The sequence below is a fragment of the Aethalodelphis obliquidens genome, unplaced genomic scaffold (genome assembly GCF_003676395.1).
Source record: "Aethalodelphis obliquidens isolate GAN/ISIS:26980383/991018 unplaced genomic scaffold, ASM367639v1 scaffold46, whole genome shotgun sequence".
Lineage (NCBI taxonomy): Eukaryota > Metazoa > Chordata > Mammalia > Artiodactyla > Delphinidae > Aethalodelphis > Aethalodelphis obliquidens.
Genome location: NW_020837990.1, coordinates 7,103,055 through 7,126,328, shown reverse-complemented (window position 1 = coordinate 7,126,328; position 23,274 = coordinate 7,103,055). Strand labels below are relative to the sequence as shown.

General features: G+C 39.0%; 1 protein-coding gene across 1 annotated transcript; it reads left to right on the top strand.

Moving 5' to 3' along the window:
* Positions 1 to 35: 35 nt before the first annotated feature.
* Positions 36 to 22,893, top strand: PAFAH1B2 (platelet activating factor acetylhydrolase 1b catalytic subunit 2). Its single transcript, XM_027082236.1, has 6 exons — positions 36 to 165; positions 6,240 to 6,327; positions 14,435 to 14,524; positions 15,327 to 15,443; positions 17,058 to 17,180; positions 20,475 to 22,893. The coding sequence occupies exons 2-6, from the start codon at positions 6,247 to 6,249 to the stop codon at positions 20,751 to 20,753; spliced, it is 690 nt and encodes a 229-aa protein (XP_026938037.1). The 5' UTR covers positions 36 to 165; positions 6,240 to 6,246; the 3' UTR covers positions 20,754 to 22,893.
* Positions 22,894 to 23,274: the final 381 nt, after the last annotated feature.

The following is a 23,274-nucleotide window of genomic DNA, read 5'->3' as shown; positions in this document are numbered from 1 at the left end:
GCCATTTGCCTGAGTGGCAGGGGAACCGGAAGTGGGGGAGCTGCAGCGGGTGCTGAGGCCGGAGGAGGGACGCGCCGGAGCGGGGCTGCCGGGACTGAGCGAGCGACAGACGCGCCACCCGCCGACGCCGCAGCCGCTTGGGGCCCGCACGGACCCTGTGCCTGAGTGAGTGCAGTCCGGGACTCGGGGGACCGGTGGCTTAGAGGTGGGGGTTGAAGAGGCTGCGATTTGTTATTGTGAGAGGCCCGCGACCTCCCCTCCCCCACCCTGCCGGCCCCTCCCCCGCGCCACCCCTCCCCCCCGACCCTTGGGGTGCCTCCCGCGCTCGCCCCTTCTCGGCTGGCCCGGCGTGGCTTCCCTGGCTGCCCTCCCTGCCCCCCGCACCTCCAGGCCGCTCGCCGCCTCCCTCGGAGCCTTTCCCCAGTACCCCACCCCCAAACCTGCCGCCTCCTCGGCCGCCCGGCCGCCCAGCCGCCCCGCCTCTTCCCGCGGCCGAGCACCGTGGCGGGGCGCGCCGCCCGGCCCGATCCGGCCCAGCCCGACCCCCGGAGCAGGCCGCCCTGAATCCCCCGCTACCGCGGCCCGGGGCTCGCCGCCGCCAGCCCCATTTCCAGCCACGCTTCTGCCTCGGGTCTCGGCTGTTGCCTTTCCCTCCTCCCCGAGGTTGAACCTCTGACCCTTTTTTCCCCTTTCCTCTGTCTGAGAGGCCGTTGGCGCGGGCTCAGACCAGTTACTGTTATTTTGACGGAGCACTTTTTGCCACCCGTCAGAAACTTCTCCGTTATCTTCTCTAATATATTCAAAAATCCATAGGCTGTCACGACTCAGAAGGGCTTATTTCTTAGGGGACTGTCCAGTCCAGCACCTCATTTTAGGGATGAGGCCCAGCGAGGCTGGTGATTTGCCCAAGGTCAACCAACTAGCTAAACCTGCCAATGGACAGGTTTTCTTAGGTGCTTTTTACCTGGTCCATGTCCATGTACCAGATCAGGATCTTCTGGCCTTCAGGTTTGAGATGTGCCCGTTGCACGGTGACTCACTATTTCCATACCTCCCAGGCCAGCGTTGCTTTTCATAATGTGTATACAAACCTTAAGAAAACCAAACACATGAAGCTTTGGCCTCTTTTTAGAGCTTACCCATGGAGAAAGGGAAGACCACCTGGACCCACCCTAAGGCCTCATTTCGTACAGCTTTAAATGGGGGGGGGTTCATTTTGGGGGAGTGGTAAAGGTATGGAGAAAACAAGGGGTATTGTCCCCTTGAGCATCAGAATACGCCTTTGCCTTGGATATGCCTGTGTCTTTGGATTCTTCTCCTGGGCACATCGTTCTGATATAAAGGTTGCCTCCTTGTGCGGGAGCAGGGGAGGAGTATGAAATCATTGTGCTTTAATGTGTTGACTTGGGCATTTGATAATAAATTCTGATTGTGCTGGAACCCCGGGACCCATCCACCAGCCCACTGAGGCAGGGTACTAGGGATGAGGCCTGCCTTCGCCTTTAGAATAACCCTGCCAGCTCCATCTGAAACAAAATGAAGAGTCTGAGGTCAGAGTAGAAACATTCTGAATCTTTTAATTCTTAGTGCAACTTTCCCCCTCCATCTGTTTCCTGGTTAAACTAAAGAAACATACAGCTCAGCTTGAGTATTTATAATTCTTTGTTGTTGGAACTGGTTTTTGATTAGACACACACTACACCACGGTGGTATAAGCATTTGGAAATTCTGGTGTTAAGACTGTCATAGTCGGAGTTAAGTAGAGAAGACAGAAAATGCAGGAAAATTGGGAAATGCTGTGCAAGTCACTTACTCCTCATCTTCCCAGAGAACTCATTTTAATGGACAGTTAAAGCTTCCCTGGAAGAGTATGTCTCGTGATAAATTAATTTCTTCTGACCTTTATCTCCATTCTTTTGGGTTTTTCTAACTGAACATGCTGTTTGTGACCTCAGAAGTTAATGACTTGCTGCACAGAGGCGATTATTATGAACCAGTGAGGTGAGATGGGAGTCAAATCCCTCTCTGTTGCTACTTTTTCTGTTGTTACTAATTACAGCATTCTGAATACTTCTGTGCCACAATATCGCTCTCTACGTGAGGCAGGAAACCCCAAATCACTCAGATTTTTGTGACCCACCACAGGCTGTTCTCTGGATGGCTGCTGATTTGATTCTTCATTTTTATTATAAACAGTACACAGTTTTTTTTTATCTAACTCCCGAATTATTTGAATCCCCTAAATGCATAGTCCCCAGCTTGGTTCTTTCTTTTTTCTTTCTTTCTTTCTTTCTTTTTTTTTTAATCCTTTGGCCGCACCACATGGCATGTGGAATCTTAGTTGCCTGACCAGGGATCGAACCCACGCCCCCTGCGCAGAGTGTTAACCACTGGATTGTCAGAGAAGTCCCCCTAGTTTGGTTCTTAAAGAGGAGATTACATGGGTTTGCCCCTCAGTTTTTGTTTTTTTTTTTTAACAGCTGTTTAAAAATGTTACCAAGCTATAGGCACAGGTAAAACTGAAAACTCCTTTGTATTGTAAGATTTTGATTTGGCAAAATAATCCAAAATCCAAGTGTCTGAAGGCACAAAGAAACAAATTTTGCTCAGAGGAGGAAGGAGGATGACCTTGTATTCATTGTTAAAGAAGAAAAATACTAGCTAATTGGGAATATTGTGCTAAATTCTCTGTTTTACCTGCCTAGTAACTTTAGGTAAGTGACATTTTGTTCCTCAGTTTCTCTGTCCCTATAGCTTTTTCATTTTGCTCATGACAAAATTTAGGACTGAGATGAAAGTGTTTTGCTAAGGGTATCAGAATGCCATTAAATTTGGGTAGTAGTAATAGGATATATAAGTGAATTGAATTAGTAAATTAGAATTTATCATTGTTTCATACAGTCTTTCCTATATAGAGCCTAATGCCCTTTGCTCAAGAGTAATAGGTTTTGGAGGGTAGTATATCACCCTGAGTTCAAATCCCAGCTCTCCCTATCATGGAGCAGTTTCCTTAAATCTCCCTGAGCTTCAGTTTTTATTTAAATAACTAAGCTCCTAGCACAGTGTCTTGTAAATAGTAAGTTCTCAATAAATCTTTATTGCAGTTATTATTTTTTGATCAGTTGTTTACCTGTTGGAGAAACTCTAAAAATCCATGTCTGTAAATTGAATCATAGATCTAAAGAGATCTTATAGTTTATATAGACCACTGGTCTTGAAAGTCGAGTATGTGTGCTGCCCTGGGATGCATAAGGAGATCCATTGGAATATAGGAAAATATTTAGAACGTCTCTTTACATTCATTTTTTTTATGTAAAAAAGGAAAAAAATTACAAATATTTAATACACAGGTTAACAGCAATTCACATCTGATTTATAAATGTACATATATTGAGGAACATTTCAAAAAGATTCTAAAACATTAAAAAATGTTTGAATCCCACTAATCTGGACCAGTCTTTACTCATATGGTTTAGTTCACTTTATGCTTTTCTAGTAGGTGTTCACCTAGTTTCTGCAGCCCCTGGGAGGAATCTGCCTTGAGAGACAGGTCATGTCATTTGCAGTTCTGTTTGTTATAAATTTGTCTCACTGTACATTGTATCTGCTGGCCTTGTCTTCCTATTTGGGGACATGCAGAATAGGCCTAAAGTCCCTTCCTAGTAATCTTCAAATACTTTGACGGCTATTTGTCCCATTATTTCCTCTTCCCCACAGTTTTTCTACAGGTTATAAACATACCTGTTTCTTTCAACTATTTCTGATATGACAGGTTTTTTAATTTCTCACCATCTTGGCTCCTTTCCTTGAAACACCCTCTGGTTTCTCAGAATTCTTAAGTTTTTCAACAAAATCTGAACCTGGTGTTCCAAGAACTGAAATGTAGTTGGAGTGCCTGCATTGTGTGTTTAAGTGGTGAGGGATGAATTTGGATACATTTTATTATGGAGGCACCTCATATGTACAGTTTTGTCATCCTTGTTCTTTTAACAATCCCCAGGAAAAATGGTTTCAGTTACATAATCACACAGTGAGAGGGGGACAGATTATTTTTCTCGTTTTTAGTAGTGATCGCTCAGTTAACCCTGCGTCAGTTAACTTTTGCCTCAAAAATACCTAGCATGTTAAGAGTTTCTCCAGGTGGGAAAATAAATGAGGAATGTTTGGGTTTTTAAAATCTATTTTAAAAGTTAGGAAATAGACTTTTTCAATTAGTGAGTGGAAAAAGGAGCTGTTTTGTTGCTGTATTTCTTTACATTATATATCTAATTTTGAAATACAGAAAATGGGAAAAGTTGCTCCTTGTTGGTCTTAAGGACAATAGAGCTTTTTGATCAGCGGGGAAGAAAGTTACTTACTAAAATTAAAGTGAGTATTAAGTGCCATATCAGATTTAACCTGAATAGCCAGACTTGAATCAAGAATTGAACGTAGACCCCCCAAGAAACTTTTATATAGAAGATTTAGAATGTTTTATTGGCTAAAAACAAAAAGTTTCTGTGTGGCTATTTGTTTTAACCCTGTAATCCTTTTTTTGTTTTCTTTTATGTATCTTCTGATTTTTCCTCACTTTTTTTAGACAGTGAAACTCCAAACAGATCATAGTCTGATTGGAACTATATAGGTTCATCTTGCAGTTCTTCCCGATTCTTGCATTTTACATTGATGTTTTTAGTTCCGTGTGGTATAAGTCATAAGTCTTTTGGGTGAAATGGTTAGATATAGGTCCCCTTTAGGGAGTCAGCGTGAACTGGTTTGTGATCAGTGGGTCAGATGTGACGTAATTGGGGTCAGACAAACTTCATTTCAGTCACTGAACAAAGTACCTAAATTATCTGATCCTCGTTTTCTTCATTTTGCAGTACTTTTGTGAGGATCGGAGGTGGTATGTATAAAGCATAGAGTAGATAGTCCTTCATAGGTAGCTATTGTTTTCTGATAGTTGCAAATTTTAGTAATCTAAAGAAATATACACAGGTTGTGAATGATATTTTACATCTTTAGTCAGATATAGGCTTAACCCTGAGCCCAATTTTTTTTAGACCTAGTGTCATTTGGAACTGATCGAATTTATTTGCATAATTAGTGTTAAAATTGTTTCCTTCTGTAATTTATTTTTCATGAAGATTTACTTTCATGTTTAGGGCTTGTTACTTTGTGATCCTCAAAAACTACTACCTTGGTAATCCAGGGTGTTTCGTTTACTCAGTGAATACTTATTAAAAGGCTATAACTCTTTCTGAGAAAGTTTAGTTGTATTTGAGGATGGCAAAGGAAGGAAATAGAGAGTACAGCCTTTTTTTCTATAAGCCACAAAACCCCAGCTTTTTCTCTTTCATCATCCTTTGCATTTTCCAAGTAACCTCTTGAGCCTGATGTCTCTAGTATGTATTGTCCAGAATTGGTTGAAAACAGTCTGGTTTCTTACTTGTCTTTCTAGAAGATTAGCATTTCTAATATTCCTGAATTTCACTTACTCCTTCTCCACTATCAGATGCCATATTTAGGTCGTCGTTAATCAAATTTTTTTTTAGTGGATACCTGTCAAAAATAAAAATACCTAGTAAAATTTGTAGAAAACCAATTCCAGGGACTTCCCTAGTGGGCTAGTGGTTATTAACACTCTCCTGCGCTCCCACTGCAGGGAACAGGGGTTTGACCCCTGGTCATGGAACTCGATCCAGCAGGCTGCGGAGCACTGCCAAAAAACATAAAAAATTTAAAAAAATAATAAAAATGAAAAAACCACTGCCAAAGCCCATGACTAGTTTTGTCATCATCTGTAGTACAGGTATTTGTGTGATTTTAGTGATCACTGGATTCTAATCGGTGCTGTACTAATTCTTAAGTGTGTAACTCTAGCAGCCTAAAAGGCTCTAATGTAGATGTCATTGAACTTGAAGGGTTTAATTTCTTGTCATTTGTTTCTTACAATAACATGTATTTATGAAAAATTAATATAGGTGTAAGATATATACTGATGTAATGCATTGTTCCTGAATGATATTCAAACCTGTCTGGAAGTTTAGTAGTACTAGATATTTATGGGACTTAGACAGTCATGTCCTGGACCTCGTCTCTGCTGAAAATAAACTCCAGTTGCATCGTTTCTAGGCAAAACCCAATGGAATTTATTTAATTCTTACTGTTTAAAACCTGACATGTAATATTTAAGTAAGTGGTAACAAAGAAACATTCCTGTCAGTGAACAAAACATAACATAGACATTTTTTCCGCAGGTGTAGAATGAGCCAAGGAGACTCAAACCCAGCAGCCATTCCACATGCAGCGGAAGATATTCAAGGAGATGACAGATGGATGTCTCAGGTAAAAGGGGGTGCACATGCGTTATTCACATAGATGAGTCTCTTAAATTTTTAGAGTCTTTTGACCAGAGCTACAATGGGGTGTTTTTAATGGTCAACAAGAATTGATTACTGTAAATAAAAATCTAATGTTAGAGATGTCATTCCTAATCACCATGTGATGTTGGAACTGAGGAATATTTTGAGAGCATGGGCATTGTGTACTGTTAATTTTAATAGATGACAGTGTCTCTACAGTATTCTTTCTTTAAGCTTTTTTAAATTTTGAAGTAATTTCAAAATTATACAAATATTACAAACACTTTAGAAGCAACTTCCTATATCCTTCTCTAGACTTGCCACTTGTTAACATTTTGCCACATCTGCCTAATCATTCTGTCTGTATCTGTTTGTACTATTTACCAACTTACAGTTTTTTCTGAATCATTTGAAAGTATGTTGCAGTCATCACAATGCCCCTTTAGCCCTAAATATTTGAGTGTGTTTTCTGAGAACAAGAACCTTTTCTTACATAACTACAATACAGTTATTAAAATCAGGAAATTTAACACTAACATTATACTGTTACCTAATCCAAAAACCATATTCAGATATCTGTAGTTGTCCCAGTAGTGTTCTTTTTTTCTTTTTTCTTTTTTTTTTTGTGGTACGTGGGCCTCTCACTGTTGTGGCCTCTCCCGTTGCGGAGCACAGGCTCCGGACGTGCAGGCTCAGCGGCCACGGCTCATGGGCCCAGCTGCTCCGTGGCATGTGGGATCCTCCCAGACCGGGGCATGAACCCGTGTCCCCTGCATCGGCAGGCGGACTCTCAGCCACTGCGCCACCAGGGAAGCCCCAGTAGTGTTCTTTATATCAATTTTCTTCCCAGTCTAGGATCACACATTGCATTTGGTTGTCGTTTCTCTTCATTCTCCTTTAATCAGAAACATTTCTTAGCCTTTGTTTTTTATGACCTTGACCATTTGGAATAGTATAGGGCATTTATTTTGTGGAATGTCCCTCTCTTTTCTCATAATCAAGATTCACATACATTTTTGGCAGGAGTATCAGGGAAGTGATGTCTTCAGTGCATCACATAGAAGGCATGTGATGTTGATTTGTCTCATTGATGATAGTAGCTTTGATCACTTGGTTAAGATGGTGTTGGCCTAAACCAATTCTGTTTCGTTATAATATGGTCTCACAGGTTCTTATTTTAGTCAAGTGGGTTACAATCCACTGTAATTTTGAAACTCATTGTCCAAAGTTTAGCAAGTGGGAATCCCTTCAAGCTCTGGCCCCTTTGCCCTCTCAGTGTGTCCCATTGTTTTTTTTTAGCACTTTATTTTTTTTTTTCAGTATTTGTAGCTTGCTTTTAATAACTGTTATCCTTTACAATAACTATATTTAACCTTTATCTGTTTCCAACCATATTACCTTTTGAACTAACAAGTTCAATATGATTTTAAGTCCCCAGAGTTTCCTGTTTTAGTATTTAGTGATTCTCTTTATACTCTTCATAGTTGTATTCTCTTTCTGTTTTGGTCATCTCAGACTTAAAAATCAGTCTTTCAACTAGCTTATTTTGAGTGGTTGGTGTTTTTGCAGTACGTGGGCCTCTCACTGTTGTGGCCTCTCCGGTTGCGGAGCACAGGCTCCGGACGCGCAGGCTCAGCGGCCATGGCTCATGGGCCCAGCCGCTCTGCGGCATGTGGGATCCTCCCAGACCGGGGCACGAACCCGTGTCCCCTGCGTTGGCAGGTGGACTCTCAACCACTGTGCCACCAGGGAAGCCCCCGAGTGGTAGTTTTTTATTTTGACTGTTCTCCTATGGATCAATTATGTGATTATTCTTTCTTAATCTTCCTCATTTGTTTATATCTTTAAAAAAGTATTATGAAATATTTTGAGCATCTGTGTATTTGCTACTCATCCTAAAAAAATAAAACATTGCTAAAAGAATTGCTGTTCCCTGTATACCCCTCACTGATCACATTTCTTTCTCTTTCCTACCTCCCCACCCCCAAGCCAGTAATTTCATGTATTTACATACTACATATATAATCTCTAAACAATATAGTTAGTATTTTTGCACTTTTTAAAATTAATTAATTAATTTATTTATATTTGGCTGTGTTGGGTCTTCATTGCTGCATGCAGGCTTTCTCTAGTTGCGGTGAGCGGGGGCTACTCTTCGTTGCAGTGTGCGGGCTTCTTCTCATTGTGGCTTCTCGTTGCAGAGCGCGGGCTCTAGGCGCACAGGCTTCAGTAGTTGTGACACACAGGCTCAGTAGGTGTGGCTTGAGGGCTCTAGAGCGCAGGCTCAGTAGTTGTGGCGCATGGGCTTAGTTGCTCCGCGGCATGTGGGGTCTTCCCAGACCAGGGCTCAAACCCGTGTCCCCTGCATTGGCAGGTGGATCCTTAAGCACTGCGCCACCAAGGAAGTCCCTTTTTGCACGTTTTTAAATGGTAAATAGTATCTTTCTGAATGTATTTTTTTCTGCAGTAATCATACATATTAAAAATATAGCTGTAGTTTATTCATTTTTTTCTCTTTAAGTAGTATTCAATTATTTTATATGAAAATACCACAATGGGTTGTCTTTTATCTCATTGATGGGCATTTAGGTCATTTATAAATTTACTAAAAGTAGTAACTAAAACCAGATGCCTTTGTTGTTTCTGGCATAAATTAGAAGACTTAAAATGATTAGCACTGACTGGGAAAAAATTAGTCAAATGGAAGAAAAACAGATACGAATATTTACATTTTTTTAAAAACTTGTATAGTATGGAAGGACTAACTTATATTAAAATATATTATATACCCAGATCTTGGTTTTTAAATACAGTTCTCCAATGAAAGGAACCAGGGCTCCTTAGAGAAATGATTGATTCTATAGCTGGAGCAAAGAAAATAAAAATATGGGCCTAGAGCATCTTCTAGTGCAAGAAAGCAAGAAACTACTCAAAAAAGAAAAAGAGAAAAAAAGATGGAGGGCAGGAATATCACTGAAGTGATGGGTCCCCGGTGCATCACATAGAATACATGTGGTATTGGTTTGTCTCATTGATGATAAGTTTGACCACCTAAAAGACCTGAAAGAGCTCCCAGAGTGCAAAGTTGAACATTTTGAGCAGTGTGACAAATGATGGTATTATTGGTTTATAACTGAAAGAATAAAATAAGTGTTCATTAATGCATTCTGCTATAAATAAATGAGTGGATGAATAAATAAATAGGGGAGAAGGGCTAAATCTTCCTTACAGAATAATTTTAATTAATAAATGTAGAAGTAAGGAGGGAAAAGAAAATCATGGATAGAACACTGCAGTAATAATTACTGTAGGCATGATCCATTGATGAATACTAACATTAGTGGACACAACTTTAAGGAGAAATGGTATATTTGCCTAGCCTTAGAGTATCTCCCTGTAAATTACTTTGGTGGTTTTAAGGTACACCCACATATTTTTTGAGACCCCTCCCTGCAGGAGGTGGAGCTGAATTTAGTGTCTTGTTTCTAACATATAGAGTATGGAAGGGAAAATAACTTGATGGTGGAGAAAACTGGCAAACACCACCTTACCCAAATGATCAGTATTAACATCACCAGTAATAAGTCATGTTCCCTGATATGATACAACAAGGGCACATCACCTCTGTGGTAGTCTTCCCCAAAAATCCATAACCTCAGCCTATTCATGGGAAAACATCAGACAGACCCAAATTGAGGGACTGTCTACAGAACACCTTACCGCAACTAAATGTGTCAGGTCATGAAAGACAAGGAAAGACCAAGAGACTGTCCCATATCGGAAGAGTTAAAGGAGATATACAGATTAAATGCAATGGGATATCCTGATTGATTCAGGAAATGGGCATTAGTGGAAAAATTAGTGAGATCTGAATGAACTTTATTTTAGTTGATAGTATTCCCTAATGTTAATTTCTTAGGTTTGACAAATGTACCATGCTTATAAGATGCTAACATTGAGGGCTTCCCTGGTGGTGCAGTAGTTAAGAATCTGCCTGCCAATACGGGGGACACAGGTTCAAGCCCTGGTCCGGGAAGATCCCACATGCTGCGGAGCATCTAAGCCCGTGCGCCACAACTACTGAGCCTGTTCTCTAGAGCCTGCGAGCTACAACTACTGAGCCTGCATGCTACAACTAATGAAGCCTGTGCGCCTAGAGCCCGTGCTCCCCAACAAGAGAAGCCACTGCAGTGGGAAGCCCAAGCACCACGGCGAAGTTTAGTCCTCACTCACTGCAACGAGAGAAAGCCCACGCACAACAATAAAGATCCAACGCAGCCAAAAAGAAATAAATAAAAAGTAAATAAAATTTTTTTTAAAATCCTTACACCTGAAAATTCTGTTTTTAATAAAAAAATAAAAGATGCTAACATTGAAAGAAGCTGAGTTAGGGGTATATGCAAATACTCTACAATCTTTTCAGTTCTTCTGTAGATAAATTATTTAGAAACAAAACATTAAAAGAAAAGCAGTCATGATTAAAACAAGTATTGAAGTGATACTCAATACTACTCACGGAGTATTGCTAAAACATCCATCCCTATTCTAGACTTAAGTACCACATATCAAGAAGTACCTAGAACAGATGAACATGTCCACCACCACCACAGGAATGCAGTCAACAAAATCCAGACTATGGGAGAGTCTATAGGTCAGACAGTCATATTCCTTAAAAAAGAAGTTTGGGAGGTGGTGGCAGAGGGAGGGGGAGCCTATAGATTAAAAGGGATTTAAGAGACAAATTGTCCGGATTCTGATTTTAAAAAATCATAAAATAAAATTTTGTGACATTGAATTTGAACACTCACTAGTTATTTGTTGATATTAAAGGATTCCTGTTAATTTTAGAGGATAGAACTGGTATTGTGGTTATATATATTTTTAATCTTTTAAGAGCTACATGTTGAAATATTTATATATGAAATGTTATATCCTCAGTTTGCTTCAAAATAATCTAAGAATGGGGTGGGGCAATAGTTTCTGGAATGTTGAAATAATAGTGACCGTAAGTTAGATGATTGCTGTATCTGGTAATGGATACACAGAGATCCATTGTGTTATTCGCTCTGCTTTCCTATATTTCCTTGATATTTTCCGTAATCGTAAGTTTTTTTTAAGGGTGATATTAAAAGACTTGACCGTAGACAAATTTAATAACAATTCGTATCAAAACATTAACCACCTAAAGAAGGCTTAGCAGCAGACTGACAGAAATATTTTCAGTAAATATTACAGATGAAGCACTGATACTGTTGTATTATCAATAAAAATATCCTCAAATATACTAGATAAGTGTCTCAGTGAGCATGACAGGAGCTTTAACTTTTTGTTTCCAAAAAGTACAGATTAAAACAATGGGAAAAGAAAGGAGGGAGAGAAAAATATTAATAACCCGTGCAGGTGCAAGTATAGTAAAATGAGTTCTGATACATTGCTGGCGTCAGAATAGATATAGCCAGTAGCCATTTTGTTAGTAATTTGGAAGTATATCCACGATCCGTGAAAGTGTTAATCCCCTTTGCCCTAAAAATTCCCAGCCTGTAAAAGAAAATGTGTGTGTGTGTGTAAGTTTCTTCATCTCAGTCAATAGGAGGCTTCTGGCAAATCTGTCATTAGGATAAAGAGCTAAAAAAAAATGAATGTGCCACTGGATGCATCCAGTAGGATATTAAGTGGTGTTAAAAATTATGGTTATGGGCTTCCCTGGTGGCGCAGTGGTTGAGAGTCCGCCTGCCGATGCAGGGGACGCAGGTTCGTGCCCCAGTCCGGGAAGATCCCACATGCCGTGGAGTGGCTGGGCCTATGAGCCATGGCCACGGAGCCTGCATGTCCGGAGCCTGTGCTCCACAACAGGAGAGGCCACAGCAGTGAGAGGCCCGCGTACCGCAAAAAAAAAAATTACGGTTATAGGGAATTCCCTGGTGGTCCGGTGGTTAGGAGTCCATGCTCTCACTGCCGAGGGCCCGGGTTCAGTCCCGGTTGGGGAACTCAGATCCCGCAAGCTGTGTGGCGCTGCCAAATAAATAAATAAATGAAGATTTTTTTTAAAAATTACACGATAAAATTTTTTAAAATAATTATAGTTATGAAAATCATGTAGCTACATAGAAAAATATTTCTAATATAATGTTAATGCAGTTATAATGTGTGCTCTTTATTGAGTACCTACTGGGTGGCAGCCAGAAGCTGGGCCCCTTTTATACAACTCTCATCTTCACAACTCTAAAAACAGAGTTGCCAGCAGATGTGTAAAACAAAACTCGGGGTTATGTACTTGCTTAAGGTCACTGCACTAGAAAGTAAGTAAGCTAGACTTCGAACATAGGTTTTTCTGTCCCCAAAGCTATTGTGCCTTAAGGAGATATATACATACGTTTCAACTGTGTTGCGGGGGGATGTGAAAAAATAATGAGAGAAAAAACCCTAAAACGTTAATAGGTACTGGGTTAAATGGTAGGATTATAGATGTTTTGCTTTTATCTTCTTTGTTTTTCCAAGCTCATTGCAACTACTTTTATACTTAAAAAGAAAATTTAGAATACTTAAACCTTTAGAACAGCAGAGCTTAAATTCCATGACATTCTTTAAACATAAGCTGTTCTGTTGGTATTGAGAGGTAGTTGGCACTTTAGCGTACACAGTAGAGAGACGACGTGACGTGAAAGAGCACCTACTCAATAAAACTAGCTAAAGCCTTATTCTTGCTCATCTTATCCCTTCAGTTTAAAAATACTTATTGAAACAATAGTAATTTTAAAAAATTGTTTACACAAGACATGGACCCAAGAGAAAAGTAAATGTTATCCCAAATCCTGTCACTGTAAAAGAGATGTCTTAATCAGTTGTCAAATTATTTCCAGAAATATTTTTGTATTTTCACCAATAGCAGTGAAATATCTCAGTTTCACCACAGTGTCATCTGCACTTGTATTATCAGCAGAAATACTTAAATAGTAACTCCATCTTAATTAATTCCTAGGGGAAGCATAATTGAATGTAGAGTTTGAGAAAAAGAAACAGTATTCAGACCTTTCCATAGAACTGGGTTAGAGACCTGCTAAACCATCATGTTAATTTGTTTCAGGGATGAATATAAAAATTGAAGGGCTTCCCTGGTGGCGCAGTGGTTGAGAGTCCGCCTGCCGATGCAGGGGACACGGGTTCATGCCCTGGTCCGGGAAGATCCCACATGCTGCGGAGCGGCTGGGCCCGTGAGCCATGGCCACTGAGCCTGCACGTCCGTAGCCTGTGCTCCGCAACGGGAGAGGCCACAGCAGTGAGAGGCCCACATACCGCGAAAAAAAAAAAAAATTGAAACTATGTCCTTCAGTTTAGCATCAATGGGTAAAATCTTTTTAAAGGTGTCTTATGCCTTAAGAGCAAAGAGAAGCATACCAGGCCTAGGTCACCCTTGCTTAGAAACTTGAATTAGACTGAAAAGGCCTGAGTCCCAGTTTGCCAACATCTCACATTTAGAGGTTAGCAGACATTTTCAAAGGCCATATTAAAATCATTCAAATGAAATGCATGCCTTTTGATTGGATCCTAGTTCAAAAAATAGATACATATGATACTTTTGGAACAATTGTGAAGATTAAACGTTAGATTTTATGGGATTATTGTTTATTTTCTTAGATGTGATAATAGTTCTATGGTTTTATAGGAGACTGTCCTTATGCTTAGGAGATGCATGCGGAATATTTAAAGGTGAAGAATCACAATGTTTGCAGCTTACTCTCAAATGATTCAGCAAACACACAGATAAAGCAAATGTGGGAAAATATTATTGTTGAATGTAAGTGAGTGTATACAGGTGTTCATTGTATTACATCAGCTTTAAGTATATCTGAAATTTTCTTTAAAAGAGTTGGAGGAAAGGTAAGCTTTTAAAAAAATATGAACGCATTTTTCTGTTCTCGTTTTCAGAAGGGCCCAGGAGTTAATAGCAGATTGAGAGGAATCAGCTTTAGGGACAGACCAAATAGAATGTTTAACAACAGAGTGACTGGTTGGACAACTGTTCTGTCTAGGCCAAGAAATCTCACAGGGGAAAATGCCAGTTTCTGATTGTTCTTTCTTCTTCACACCAGCACAACAGATTTGTCCTGGACTGCAAAGACAAAGAGCCGGATGTCCTGTTTGTGGGGGACTCCATGGTGCAGTTGATGCAGCAGTATGAGGTGAGGTGCAGGGGTGAGGGTGGTCCTTGGCTGCTCATGTCAACACATTCATTGATAACAGACTTGCATTCATTCCACTCTAGTTCAGAGTAGAAGGGAAATCAGACCTACCTGATCGGATTCTTTGTGCCATCAAGCATGATGAGACAAAGGAAAAAATACAACATTATTTATAAATAAGCTCCCTTTTTTGCCTTGGCTTCCAAGAAGCTTCACATTATATTTGTTTGTTTATATTTGTCCTAGTCATGATTTGTATTTTACTATTTTCTTATTTGTATTTGCTCATTTATGTTTGTCTTAGTCATGATTCTCAGTTCTTACTGTGTTTTACCATTTTTATATTTTATATATTTTTGTAGTGAACTGTTCTGAATCTTTTTGAGGTTAGGCATTCTCCCAAGGGGAATTTAAAAGAAAAGATAGCTTTATATCTTTTTGGCTCAAGCACTCTAAATTTTTTCATCTCATGTTTCTACTTCACCCTATTCCTTTAAATGGTTGAATAAAGGAAAAGGAGAGTTTATTGAGTTGGCAGCTTAATTATAAATGTTGGTACCTAAGTGGCATCAGGTTGAGCTGTGACTCAAGTCTTGAGCTGAGATCTAAAGCTGTACTGAAAACTGAGTTACACAATGGCATCTTCAAAGCCCTTTCAGCAGTTGGTAGCATACCACTTGCAGTGATACATTTGAATACAGAAAAGGGAAACTTATTTCAGATGCCTCACAACACATTGCAATTGAGGGATTTTATTTCCCACTAATTTCAGCTTAAATAAATCAAGTTTTTCTCTTTTCAGATATGGCGAGAGCTTTTTTCCCCACTTCATGCACTGAATTTTGGAATTGGGGGAGATACAACAAGACATGTTTTATGGAGACTAAAGAATGGAGAACTGGAGAATATTAAACCTAAGGTGAAATGAAACTTATTATTATTTTTTTTTTAAGAATATCCTTATCTTGAGTCTTTTGCAGATAGTTAAATTGTCAGAAACTGGTAGTAAAAAAAAATTGCTTCTTTAAAGCGTTATTTCACTGTTGTTCTTTGCTTCCTGCCCCTTTAAGTTAAATGATATTGTTTAAGAACATTCCAAATACATGCTTAATTAAGAATCAGTGTATTGCTTGCTTGGTTTGTACTTGTTATAAATATCTTCTGCTGTAGGAAGGGATTTGATGCTAATAAGGTATGCTATTCTGTTACCTGAGGCAGTATGAGGGGGAAAGTGCTCAGAGGTGGGCCGTGGGAGCAGGGCTATGATTCACTTGAGGAAGTAATTTTGGATCCATTTAAACATATAAACAGATTGGTAATCAAAGCCTCCAAGTTCTTCTGAAGAAAATTTGAAGCAGATGTGAACAAATGTTCAGCCCAAACATTTGCCCAGTGCCTTATAGCATTATCAACATCCTGAGTTGACACACTGCATATAAATTTTTTCAACCCAAACAACAAAAAGGAAACAAAGCTGAGCCATTGATAACAGTTGCTGTAGTTGAAAGTATTTTATTTTTGCCTTTCTAACAGAAAAACTCATGCATATTCCTTTCTTTTGTGACAGGTGGAAATTACTTTGGGTTACATAGGAAGGTGTGTGTCTCTAGGTGATAGCCACCTTGTAAAATTATTTTTTTGAAGAGAAAAACTTTTAAAAACTATATCCAGCCTCCACCCCACTGACTCTTTTCCTTGAGTAGAACTGTGTATTTATACCCACTACACTCCCTTGGGTACTTTTATTTTTATTTTTTCTAGAAGGTACTTTAACTAAGGGAGTCTTATGATGTCGCAAGTATTTTCCCCCATGTTTCTTAGATTTCACTCTTTTTTTTTTTCTTTTTTGACTTGCAGTGGTTTTATTTTTGTACAGTTGAATTTATTATCTTTTTTGTATAGTTTCTGGATCTTAAGAGATTAGCTTCCAACTGCACATAAAATAATTTTCTCATCTTTTCCTAGTACAGTTTTCCCACTTAAGTGTTTTTCTGTTTGGAATTTATCCTGATGTATATGAGGCATACATTAATAATGTTTTAAGATGGCTGCCCTGTTGAAGTTACCAATACCATTTGAGAAGTTCATCTTTCCTTCTTTGATTTTTTAAAAAATTTATTTTATTTATTTATTTTTGGCTGTGTTGGGTCTTCGTTGCCGCGCGTGGGCTTTCTCTAGTTGCGGCAAGCGGGGGCTACTCTTTGTTGCGGTGCACGGGCTTCTCATTGCGGTGGTTTCTCTTGTTGCAGAGCACAGGCTCTTAGGCACGCGGGCTTCAGTAGTTGTGGCTCACAGGCTCTAGAGCGCAGGCTCAGTAGTTGTGGTGCACGGCCTTAGTTGCTCCGTGGCATGTGGGATCTTCCCAGACCAGGGCTCGAACCCGTGTCCCCCGCATTGGCAGGCAGATTCTCAACCAATGTGCCACCAGGGAAGCCCCTCCTTCTTTGATTTTTGAAATAAGATTTTCAACTAACTAGTGGACATTCCTGAATATTTATCTTTTTTCTCTTTGTCTTCCTTCCCTCAATTATAGGTCATTGTTGTCTGGGTAGGAACAAACAACCATGAAAATACAGCAGAAGAAGTAGCAGGTGGAATCGAGGCCATCGTACAACTTATCAACACAAGGCAGCCACAGGCCAAAATCATTGTATTGGTATGTGGTCTTCGGGTGGGTGGAGACCTTGATATCATTAGGTAAGGTGGGGAGTCTTTTTAGAAATGTGATCACTCATGAACATAGAGAATCTTTAGGTTGGAAGCAGTTTATCAAGCTCCCTAGAAGCTCTTCTCTGATATGTCCCATCGTCTTATTGGTCTCATTTCCTAGAACAGCTGTGGGGTCATCTTTTTTCTGCTCATCCTTGTTTAGAAGTGGAAATCCTCTTTGTTGCCTCAGGTTGCCTTAATTTTTTTTTTTTTTCGCCTTGACTATCTTCTGATAATTTTTTAAGTTGCATATGAGACTTTTCCTAGTTCCTGAGTCTCTTTTTATTAGACCTGAGTTTGGATTAGCCTAGATGTGTTGTTTTGTTCCATGGTTAATATGGTAAAGGTGGTGTATTTATCAGAATCTCTGAATTCTTTAAGATATCAGAGATTCCATCAGGAAGAAAATGGGTTCTTCATAGTCTTACCACTAACAGGAAATGCTACCCTTTGTAGAATTAAAGCATTGTCTTCATGGTCTCAGGGATAAACAGCTGTCTATTTCAGTGTTAAAGTTTACCTGTAGATATTCTTAACCTAGCTAAAAATGTATGTTTTTGAGAAATCTGACGTGTATTCAGTTCTTCAATGAGATATAGTGTTAATAAGGTAGTCATTTATTCAACAAACATGCGAGAATCACGATGTACAAGGCACTATCCTAGGTCCTGAGCATACAAAAATGAGTAAGGCGGTTCCTCTCAAGGAGCTGGTGGATGGACACAGCAATATAAACAGAATTATTATACTGTATGCTAAGGAGAGAACAGGGTATATTTTAGACATAAAAATTGACATCTGAGTTTAGCTTTAAAGAATTCATTGGTTTCCAGACAAATAGAGAAATGAAAGAAGAGAAGGTATTACAGAGAAGAATGAGAGAGAGAGAAAGGGAGGGAGGAAGAAAGGAAGGAAATGATCAAAGGCTTATACATGTATGTGTTTGTTGGGTGAGTGAAGGAGGGTGCTAGAAGAATTTTAGGGTTATCATTAGAATAAAGTTCAAGTCTGGGATAGTTAGAGGCCACAGCCAGGTCCCATGTTAGGAGTTCGGATATTATCTTAGGACAGGGTTCTGGGGAGCCAGGTCTTATTTTTTTATTACATGGTATTTAATTAATTTATGTATTTATTTATATCCTACATTATTCCAGAAAAGACTACATTGTGGTTAGGAGTCCATCTCTTAAGTACAGTGGGTGGTACATTGTAGTTGCTTAGGACATATTTGTTGCATGAATGTTGCTGAATAAATCCTCCATAAATATTCTTTGTTTCAACCAGACTTTTGAATTTGATATATGGTGGTGTTATCTACAATACTAAAACATTGGAAATAACCTAAATAATCAACCCCATGGGGGAATGATTGCACAAGTCATTGACTATAATAGCACTAATCATATGACAATTAGGAGGACTGTGTGAAAACAGAATTTATGATGTATTTAAGTGAACAGTCCGAATACTAAACGGTATGTATATTATATTTAGAATTGCTTGAAAGTAAATATGCAAATTGGAAAAGGAAATAAAATAGTTGTTACATGGTAAAGGAATTAGGAGTGTATTTTGTCTCCTTTAAAATAATGTTTTAACAATTATCAGTTATTATAGAGAAAAAAATCACATGGCATACCCTGGATACTCATTTATTAAGGAAAATGTTATGCAAGTATATAAGCTATTTTTCTTATCCTTGCTTGACAATCCCAATAGGTATGGCGCCCTGCTCTTGAGGCTTAATCCTTTTTTATGGCTTTAATTACTATGGTATTCTTTGAAAGTCAGAATAACATGTATTTATTGGTCACTGGCCATCCTTCCTGGTTGCTCATTATATCTCAACCAAGCTTTGATGTGCCAGCGCTGAGGGCTGATTTTCTTTGTTAACTATTAGATTCATAGCCTTATACTTTTAACAGTTATATAAACTAGGGTTTAGCATTGACCTTGTCTGCACTTGACAAGGATGAAAGGAGATGGATTGGGGTAGCATATTCATAATTCTCTGTAGTTCTCTTTGGAACTTTACGGTCACACAGTAAGTTAATAATCGAGGTCCAGCGTTTTGCTGAAAAAATTTAAAGCAGACGTGAATAACGCTTTGGGCATAAAAATTTTTTTGATTCTTTTAGTAGAACGCCTACAGAAAACCCGTTTTTATGAAATAAGACCTCTTATCATACCCTGTAGGAGAAACAGGTGACAACATTTTTGCCTAAATAACAATAACTTGGCTGTGTGGGCATCATTAGCTATAAACCAACTAAAAGGTTGGGGATTTCTGACAGTTTTATAATTGGATCAGTTATCTGTATAAAGGCCATTTCTAGTTTGAGATGATAAAACCTTGCACTTGCCATATAAGAGCTGGCTTTTATTTACTATAGTAGAAGGACAGACATCTGATTTATCTGAAAATTATATTAGATCATTAACAAATAAGTTAAAAATAAATTTAGAACACATCTCTGTTTTATACTACCAGATATTATGTGGCTCTGATTCATCAAGACAGCATTTGTTCCAACTCCATTTCTCGTGTGTTCTAGTGTAGGTTCCATGTGGCATTAATGAATAGATGTGTATTTGAGCTAGATTATTCTAGCTATGTGGTGGACTATATGGAGGATAAATTGAAAGGGTAATACCACTGGAGGTAGGAAGACTAGTCAGGAGATTTTACATTAATTGAGGTGAATATTGGTTAAGTTCCCTAGCCATAGCAGTGTCTATAGTCAGAAAAAAGAATGGATTGGAAAAATGCTTAGGATGTAAAAGCTGAGTGATTTAATGATGAATAGATAAGGTACATGGGATGAGCGACTCAGGGATGTTGGAAGGTCAGTTGACACAGAGAATGTAGAAGGAACATAGTCTATGGGGGAGATGATGAATGGGTTTTTGGACGTGTTAAGTTGGGTGTGCCTCAGGAGCATTCAAATACACAGTTCTGAAGCTCCAGGAAGAGATCTGGGCTAAAGTGTGTAGAGTGTAGAGAGTACTGGGCCAAGGACAAAACCCTGAAGAATACCAGCAGTTAAGGGACAGGAGGAGGAGGAGGAGCTCAGGAAGAAACCTAGGAGGGATAGTCAGAGAACTTTCATTAAGACAGTGTTTCAGAAATCAAAGGTATAACAAGTGCTAGATGGAGAGTTCCAGGGATATTTGAAATCACAAGTAAGTAGGAAAAAACAGTGAGTCTTCTCATCTTATATTCTTCTCTGCTCTTCCCCAGGGTTTGTTACCTCGAGGTGAGAAGCCCAACCCTTTGAGGCAAAAGAATGCCAAGGTGAACCAGCTCCTCAAGGTTTCCCTGCCGAAGCTTGCCAATGTTCAGCTCCTGGATACAGATGGGGGCTTCGTGCACTCGGACGGTGCCATCTCCTGCCACGACATGTTTGATTTTCTGCATCTCACAGGAGGGGGCTACGCAAAGATCTGCAAACCCCTCCATGAACTGATCATGCAATTGTTGGAGGAAACACCTGAGGAAAAACAAACCACCATTGCCTGACTGGCTCCCATCAGTGTTAATAGCGTCCCAGCTTCCTCAGATCAGTTATATCACTGGCACTACAGAATCCTTCTCTTTCTTAAGGCACTTTGCATTGTAGAATGTTCCTGGATGTTCATATCTAGTGTTTGAAGGGGAGGAGGGATTTAAACTGGTCCTGTACATAGAAGGTTTGTTTGACACAGGAGAAAAATTAGCCAAGGAAGATGGTTGTTTAAATTCATTGGAAACCAGAAGGGGACTTTTTAGTTATATGTGTGACACATTCATTGACTTATCACTGTTTTTCCTAGGACAACATCAAGCCTAAGTACTGAACAAAATGAAGATTCTTTCCTTGGCCTTTCTTTCTATGGATTATGTCATATATAATAATAATTAGAATAACACCTTCTTGGCTTTAAAACAGATGTTTTTCCAGTTTTTAAAGTTCATAATTTAGCCTTTTGTTTTTTATTTTGCTTTACTCATACGTATTCTCAATGTTATAGCAACATATAACATCAGATTGAATGTGCTTGTCATTCAAGTATGGGAGATGCTGTGGTTACAGGTGAATTTATTCCACTCTGTTAACCTTTCCCATGCTTAGCAGTGGAAAATAGGTTTTGCCCCATTTGGGGGACTCAATGGAGGGTATTATTTTTATGCTGCTGAATATCACGTCTGTAATAGACCCATGCATGCAGCCTTTCCTCTATTCCCCCTCATCCCCTCTTTTTTTTGGTGGGAGGGGTCCTTGTTAACATTACAAGCTTTTAACACGTTTTTGACCTAGGAGCTCTGTTGCTGGAAGTATAAATCCCCAGCCAGTTACTCTCATGATGATATTACTGATATGTAATTCATTCTTGTGTGGTGGTCTGTGCTATAGAGTCTGTGTAGTGCTATCCATATTCAGAGTTCTGGTTTGTTTTGTTTTGTTTTTCCCTTAGAACCTGTTACAGTTTTCCTTCTTTTGGGGAGAAAAAAAACCCAGAACTCTGTTTCCCACTCCATAAGCCCTGACTTTATTTCAAGTTTTGTAGTATTTTAAGGTGTATATTTTATTTTATTTTTATTGGCTTAGTTTTTAAATTATTATTAGTCCAGAAAAATTTGGCCTCTTCTCATGGGGAAATGTTGAAACTGCTCTTCCGAATAGATATTCTGCTTGATCCCACTGTTTTAGTAAAAAAAGAACTAGTAAAAAAGAACTTCGTTTAACCTTCAGGATTTCTCAATTGATCTTCATCTGAGAATTTCTTTCAAGAGAGCTCTTTATAATCTTAATGGTTTGTTGAGCTACAAGAACTGCCATTTAAAAAATAATAGGACAAAAAATAATAGGACAACAGGTGGTTTATTGTTTACTATACCTATGGAATATGTACAAACTGGATTTACGAACAAATACTTTAAACTGGACCAGGTGGATATTGAAGTAACCCATCAAAATGTGCTCTGCAATGATTCTGCTTAACGTTCAAGTTCAGTAACTAAGGCATATGTTTCTTACTCTGCTTGCAAGGCACATGGCATTGCTTTTGTGTGTTGGAGGGGGATTTGTGGTTTGTGCTAAGAGCCGCTTCTGACTGAAAGGGATAGAACTTGGGCGATTTTTTTTTTTTTTCTCCTCGAGGCTTTTTCTGGGAATTTTGTTTTTTGGTTTTTTTGTCTTTAAAAAAAACAAAAACTTTCCTGAATGTATCATGTCTTCATTAACAACTGAAAATATATGTGGTGTTTACTAAACTTGTTTACTATATTAAATTTTCCTTTTTATTTTTAGTAGCCCAGGTTCTTGAGTTTTTCAAGACAGATTTTTTTTTTCTTAGCTGAGGTATAGTTCTAGGGAGGAGATTTAATTAAGCCACAATTTTGTGTGTGAAAAGACAGTTTCCTATCTAGGTCTTTTCTGTTGTCAGAGGGAAGGAGTATGGTCCAAACAAACCCCATTAGGTTACTCCTGCAGCATGTGCTTTTAGCTTCTCTCTTGACTAAGGATCAAATATCCCTTTGTGAATTGGCCTTCAGCTCCTTTGCTTCTGTGTATAAACCTTGGATGTTAACTACATTTTATATTTACCAGAGCTATTTGAGCAATAGTATTTGAACCACTAGCCTTTTAAATAAAAGTCTGCCCCATTGCTAATGTGCAGATACTGAGTCCACTTTCATTTCTTGCCAGCTTTCTTTGCACTGCTTTAGGCAAAAAGTGTTCTTCTGTTTTTCTTTGATTGACACCCGTTTGTTGCAGTGACAGAACTTAATGCTTAATCTTTGGATTTCATATATATATATATATATATATATATATATATATATATGAGAGAAATATATACACACACATATATGAAGTTTAATGCACTGTCCAAGTGAAATGTCCTAGTTGTCCTTGTGATTAACGGGCCAACTTTCCAGGCAGCCAGCAGAGGTGTTAATTCTATTTGTCTCCCAGCAAACTTCCATTCCTTTGCCCACCCATTCCCACTGCACTAGTTGGCAGCTGGTGATGGCACAATAAAGATTTCTGCAGTCC